Source organism: Parasteatoda tepidariorum, chromosome 7 (assembly GCF_043381705.1).
Source record: "Parasteatoda tepidariorum isolate YZ-2023 chromosome 7, CAS_Ptep_4.0, whole genome shotgun sequence".
Taxonomy (NCBI): domain Eukaryota; kingdom Metazoa; phylum Arthropoda; class Arachnida; order Araneae; family Theridiidae; genus Parasteatoda; species Parasteatoda tepidariorum.
In genome coordinates this window covers 27,292,142-27,299,586 of record NC_092210.1, presented here as the reverse complement: position 1 = coordinate 27,299,586, position 7,445 = coordinate 27,292,142, and the positions used below count along the sequence as shown (strand labels likewise).

The following is a 7,445-nucleotide window of genomic DNA, read 5'->3' as shown; positions in this document are numbered from 1 at the left end:
ATCATGATGAAAAGGACACGCAAAACTATGCGTTCTTACGTTTTATACCAACATAGATTTGAAGTAAAAAGGCACATTCGTACATTCCTTGTATCCTTACGCATTAAGGAAAATCATTTCTGCTTCCTTATATGGAATTGAAAAAGGGCACGATTCTATAAATAACTCTTCCCTTGAAATATAAATCTATTTATATTTCAATGGTATGTTTTCAGCCTTGAATTCCTAAAATAGAATCTCTCTACGCTTATTCTTTAACAAAGACATTTTATGAAAACGAAAGAGATTTAATTCTTTTATTAATACAAAAGTATTTATATTTTGTATTACATATATATATATATTACAATAAAGACAGTAAGGATAAAAAGAAAAGAGAAAAAAACGAAGAAAATTAAGAAAAATTGTTAAAAGTAAGAAATATTTATATAATGAATGTGCTTTTAGCTGTATTGTATAAAATAATTGGTAAAAAAATATATATAGCTAATTACATTTCAGTGTTTCCATCTATGAAAAAAACACTAATAATAATAATAATTGGAAAGTTTAAGCAACGAAAATATAATTCGAAGAAAACTAATAAAAACAATCAAGCACACACATATATAAATGTATATATTCTTAGATTTTTTTTTCTTCACTTGTTTCATTAATAGGAATCAACCCAAGAAAAATGAGCTATACAGAGCATGAAGGACGCTTAACTCTTTTTGTGAAAATATTGCGTGTGGCTTACATACGTCAGAAATTTTCTCCCACACCTATTCGATATAGCTGCAAAACGTTTGCTCCTGCACAATTGCAATCTTCAAGTTCGTTTTCGATGACGTTTGAAACATTGCAACAAACTATGAAGAAGGTTTCAGATTGGATTCAACACAATAGTAAGTTATTTTCGAAGGTTAGTTGTACGGAATATTCTCCCTGCATGAGACCGCACGGCAATGCTATTCGCACATGCCTTAACAGTTCATCTTACTAGCAGCTCCTAAATATTTGCACGCACGTGCATCACGTTGCATCCCACAACCACATTGCATCCCACACCCAAGTAGAGCAGCGTATATTCAGGGTGTCCCGAAACGACTGCATAAACTCTGCACAGCTAGATTCCTCGTTGGGAGTACATAAAAACTGCCCAAAGAAGCGTTCCTGTACGATCCATAGTTTACAAGAAAAATACGAAACACAAAGTATGACGTCACAGCCGGTACAAGAAAAAAAAAACTTTATCGGACATATGAGCAACAGTATTTGCATATCTTTCCAGACGATAATGTTTAAAACAGACACTTTGAACATCTGCTTCAAATTGTGTATTGTATACTGCTGTTGATATGTTCAATAAAGTGTTTTTTCTTGCACCGGCTGTCACGTCATACTTTGTTTCTCGTATTTTTCTCGTAAACTATGGATCGTACAGGAACGCTTCCTTGGGCAGTTTTTATGTACTCCTAACAAGGAATCTAGCTGTGCAGAGTTTATGCAGTCGTTTCGGGACACCCTGTATAACAAAATAGTCTCGTGTCCCTTCTGAACTTGAGCAAAAGACATGATGTGCTTGAACGAGGGAGATGTTATTTGAAAGTGATATATCCCATCCATTATTAATGTTTATTTATGCACAGAAGAAGAAAAATGGATCACCCGTAATAACTTTTGATTTAATGATCGGATCTTCACGTTCTAGGACTCAATGCCAAAAGTTAAAAGAGTTAAAATATACTATGCTAATTAAAAGTTGAATCAAACGATATTTTAAGTTATTAAATAAGACGCAAAATATATTTTTCTGGATAAATATACCTTTTTTCCGGATAGATTCGGATTTCTGGCCCTCAAAACATTGGGATAGGTCAGGTCAAGATCAAGCGGTTCAAAGTATGGACCTCTTAATATAAATTTTCTTTTTGCGTATTTAGCCGTATTTCGAGAACTTTTTAAGAGAATTGGAAAAATTTTTGCACACAGATATAAAATTTGTTAATCCAAAGATACCAAGCAAAAATAACTTTTAGTAAACCTTGATTATTTTTATTAAATTATTTAATAAGAAGAAAACTTTGAATTGAAAAGGTATATTAATTTTTACATCATTAAAAAAAAAATAGTTTTGCATGGCAACAAAAAAAAAAATTATGCGAAATCGGTCGAATAGTTCCTGAGAAATCAAAATTTAAAAATACGACTGTTTTAAATTGTTTATTCAAAGGAAATACGCCTGTGTGTCTGATTTCCTAACTTGAAATATCGTCTGCACTAATTAATTAACATATTTGAGGTCCCCCCTCCCTTCTCAAACCATTAAAATTAAGTCATAGAACATAAAGATCAGATCATTAAATCAAAAATTATTCAAGATGATCCGGGTTTTTTTTTTTCGGTCTGTGTGTTATGTTATTAAATCACTGTAAAAAACACACAGGTTGTTAAAAATGCTATAACACTGTAAAACGGTGATCTCAAACCCCCTTGCCTCAGATCGCTCTCGGAATATATAAGTATTTACATTATATTTTCTGTGATATATTTATCTCCGGTTTGTACGATTGGGATTGTTCCATTTTTCTCGGGGTTGTTTCTATGAGCGAGAGCTTAACGGGAGCTAAGCGACATCACCTAAAGCCGCACTAATACCGCTCATGTAATAGTATTTTATTTTGAAGTCACGTTTAAATACTATTAAATTAAAATCATTAAATCAGAACAACATTAAATATAAACCACCAACGTCGCAGTCACCCCTCAGCAGAACGCAGTATCAAGCATTGACCGGTCCGCTGTGATAAAAAAGGTTGGGGAGCACTGTTGTAAAGGACACCACGGTTTTGTCTTGTTTATGACGTCTAAGATGAATAAATGTGTCAAAAAAAGTATTTTCTTAACATACCCGAACGCCTGAAACATCTTAAGTATCAAATATGACACATTAAATACATGGCATTATGTAATGGTGTTTTAAACCGTTCGATTCTTATTATATATTTTTTAAATGATTGATTTCGTAAACTAATATGTAAATTGCAGTAACTTGATGTTTTATATAGCTAATGTTAATTGATGTTTTATGAACTAATATGTTAACTCGATATTTCAGATAGGTGATAGGGCATATCATTAAGATTATAATTGCATAGGAACACATGTCCTGAAAATGTCGTCATACGAGGCTAGGGACGTTTTTCCAATTATGACCTGTTCAACACACGAAGAAACAGTTCTCAATTGCACATGACGACATAGCCGGACATGGGTTCCTATGCTGTGCTCTAACAGTCCTAGAAGATTGTCACAACATTTACGCTGTTGCTTTGTAGCGTTTACATTATATTTTGCGTAAATTAATATTTACATTTATATTTCATAAACGTTTACGTCATTATAAACGTTTACATTTAGCAAAAGCGTTCTAAAAGTGTTGTTTAAAAGAAACTATATCTTGGAGAGAGAGATTCGAATCAGTGAAAATATTCAGGTATATTCATGCAACAGAAAAAAATTGTTCCTTAATGTAATATGTGGAATAAATACACGTTAACGGTACTTCAGAACAATTCTGTAGAATAGACTTTACACCACACTTTAACGGTTCTGTAAAATAACTACACTTTAACGGTGCAATTATAAATACAAAATCAAAGTTTACTTACAGTGTCAGTTTACTTAAACTGTGACTTATTTTTTATTTTGACGAAGAAAACCTTTGAAATGGAATAAATGACTTTATTATTTTTATTTTTTAATTTCAGAAGCAGAAGTAATAAACATGGAGACTGCTGTAGTGCGTTTGTCCAGCAAGGGTCCTACTCATAGCGCCAACAAGAGTCATTACTATGATCGAGGAACACCAGAACGTTACATATTTATAATAAGAGCTTATTTTAATGGTTGTCATAACTAACTCTTGAACAGAACTTCTCAAGTGAATGACTAATTGATTATATATAACGAAAATGCTACACCTCATAGTTTATATTGCACAAAATTAATGTTTCATATCAAGGTTTTATTTTAAACTTGGTGTCAGATTCTATTGCAAAAATATACATGGCCAAACAATACACATTTCTATATACAATAATGTGTGCAGTGCTCAAAAAATAATAATGCAATCTTTGTTCTAATGATTGGATCTTTACCTACCAGGACTCTGTCTTAATATTTTAAAGAGGTGACCTCAAATATGTAGAGTAATTAGTTACTTAATTAATAATATGCACTTTAAATAGCCAGAATCTGGGAAACATGGTCCCAATAGCTTGGTCAGGAGAGGGTTCGAAGTTTGGACCCCTTAATCTTAATTTTTGCTCATTTCGCTATATGTAGAGAATTTTTTGGACGATTATAGCATTTTTTGATCCAATGCCAAAGAAAAAATACAATTTTTAATAACTATTTATTATTTTCGTATTATTGAATAATAATCGAAAAAATTATGAATTGTAAAGTATACAAAAAATTTTGAAGGATAGGAATACAAATCAGTAGAAAAAAAGGCTCGATTATTCAGAGAAAGCACGTTTTTGTGTTATTTCATAATTTAAAATAGCGCCTGCACTAATTAATTAGCATATTTATACATTAGATCACCCTTTTAAGCCTAGATCGAGTCCCAGTTCTTGAAGATCAAATCACTAGATTGAAAGTTATCCAGAGTGTTCCGTTTATTATTATTTATTTATTTTGGGAACTTACTCGCATAGTGAAATCGCATAAGACAGCATTAATACTTCGCTTATGGACTGCAATAGTGGCACAACTCAAAAAACACGCGTTTTGGACTAAGAACAGGTGTAAATATGAAACTACATATTTTTTTCAGCAGCAATACTAGCATACTCATAATTCAACTTGAAGGTAATCTTCGTTCAAATAAACTAAGGCTTTTCTTATGCATTCTCCTTAACAATGAAAACTTCAAACCCACCTATCTCAAAACATGATTTTTTGAGTTGTGCCGCTATTGCAGCCCATGAGCGACTTGTTAATGTCAAGCAGAGAGATTATAGAGACATCTACATACCTCTCAAAACAATTGAAATTATGCTTACGCAGTTATGCTGGCACAACTGTGAATAAGAAGCAGTCCATCCACCAAATCATATGACGCGGAAAGATAGCTACTTAGTTTCCTGCCGTAATCGTTTATTTTATTGGATTGTTTATTGGAATAACATACATATGCAGGTTAGTGTGCTCAATTTAGGCTTATAAACCTTTGTTAAGTAGAAAGATAAGTAGCCCGATACAGAGACGGACATCACAAAGAATACATCGAGGGTTACGGCGGGATTCAAACCCGCCACCTCTACGCTTAACAGAGCGTTTACCAGGAGACATTGATCGGCCAGGGTTTCCCCGCCGTAATAGTTGAACTATATTTTCATTTCGTAAATCTGATGTAGTAGTATATCAAAAAAAAACTAAAATACTTTCAGCTTAATTTCTGAAAGAACATTCGGAAACTCATCTCTTTACTTTTTTTAAACAATTATTTGTGTTAGTGAATCCCTGAGAGAAGTTTCGATTCTAAGAATATTACTTTGGAAAGATAAAGCAATTATGGAATATTCGTAAAAAAATTTTACTTCAATTTTTTTTAGTTTCTTGAGCACGCTGACCATCTGGAGCAGCAAAATGGGTTATTAATGACGGTCTGGGAAACATCCCTGATAATGATCCGAAGACTTGCCCAGACAATTTTGAAAAGAGGGGGCCGTGGGTAGAGAATCTGACTCCAGTCCGAGGGGCCGGAGTTCGATCTTCAGTTCCGCTAAGACATTCGTAATTTCAGCATTATAAATGCTTGTAAAATCTGGTACAAATTTTCTTCCCTTTCAGATTTATGCCGAAATTGAGAAAGTGGCCTCACACGTGAGATCCTCTCTGCAAAGGATCAAAATTAAAATGGTATGTCTCCAGATCATCTTTAGCCATATTTCCCAGACTGTCGCCCTAGAGCGCTCACAATCGTCACTGTGCAGCTCTAATACTGCGTAAGTAAAGTCCCTAAATCGGCAACCTGTGCACAAGAAATAAATCTGTAAGCTTGTGCACTCGGAACGGCTTTTCAAAGTTTACAACACAGCACAAATTATTGAAGTAGAACATAAAGATAACTGCAGCTCAAGTGCAACGTGAACATAACAAACGTGTATAAAGAATATTCAGATTTGTGGCGGGAATCGAACCCACTACTTCAAGCTTCCGAATGTTTCTCTCTTCTTTAAGTAACTTATTTACCTTGAATGTTCGTAATTTCAGTAATTTTTATTATATTAATTTTGGCTCTGAAGAGAATATATTGTATAAGTTCCTTGAAATTTCTTCGTCCTTTTACGATGATCAATTTTTAGATATCTAATGTTGAATTAGCTAGAGATTGTACCAATCAATCTCAGCTTTATATTGTGCATTTACTTTTAAGCATATTCATCAATATATACTTTCATATATACATCATATTATACTTTTAAACATATTCATCAATTTTATTACAAATATATTTATATATAATTGTTATGATTATAATAGTAAGTATGAACACTTTGTACGGGGTAGAGGTTTCCGATATTCGCTATAAACCCAGAATTTACATAATTTAATAAAATGAAAGAGGTTTTATAAAAGACTTTTCAAAATTCAGGTTTAATTTTAATTTAAATCCTAACGATTTAAATTAAAACATAATATCGAGCCTTAGTGTCTTAAAAGCATACTTTCAAATAAAATATAATGAAATAAAATTAATTTATTTTTATGTTAATGAATGCCAATAAAATGTGTAAATTCAGGGGGATTCAGAATTCAGTAAAAAGCAGGGAAATTTTATCAGTCTGGAAAAATCAAGGAATATAAGGGAATTGAAATAAAATACACAAAAAGTCAAGGAAAATGAAATTATTTGCGTTTGTGTTACCTAAAGGTCAGTTGTTGTCGGTATACAATTAAAGCGAAAGGGGTGCCATCTCTGACTTGGAATTCGCCTTCTGCCACACGCATACGTCACAGCCCGTTTTACTGGGAGGTCACATTCACACACCATCCACTCGCGATCGTAATTTTGACCTGAACCAGAGCACGATCAATCTCCGATCCAGAATCCCAAGAGGTATCGGATTTGTTATGAGAACTTGGAGTAGTTTGTGACCCGAACAAATTTGGGTGCAGCAGTCACCATTTTGTACACTAGGAGTCTTCAGTTAGCGGGGATGGTACTCGCGAGCTACCAACCAGGCTATCCCAGCCTACCTAAAAGTGTGATATATCTTTTGAAGAAACAGAACTTTCAATATATGTATTTATTTATCTGAACAATTAATCTTGATTGGCAGTGTTTTGTATGTTAGTTTATTCCTATATATAAGATGTTACTAAAAAATTAGTATTGAAATTGAGATACTGGCACAATAAAAATTTGTTAAAATAAGTCTGTGTCCACA

General features: G+C 33.0%; 1 protein-coding gene across 2 annotated transcripts in view; it reads left to right on the top strand.

Moving 5' to 3' along the window:
* Window positions 1-7,430, top strand: part of LOC107441699 (uncharacterized) — a 20,970-nt gene extending 13,540 nt beyond the window's left edge. For both annotated transcript variants that reach the window (XM_043047189.2, XM_043047188.2), the window contains exons 7-8: window positions 660-887; window positions 3,753-7,430. In XM_043047189.2, the coding sequence (XP_042903123.1) occupies window positions 660-887; window positions 3,753-3,904 (380 nt within the window). In that variant the 3' untranslated portion in view covers window positions 3,905-7,430. The remainder of the gene's footprint in view (window positions 1-659; window positions 888-3,752) is intronic.
* Window positions 7,431-7,445: the final 15 nt, after the last annotated feature.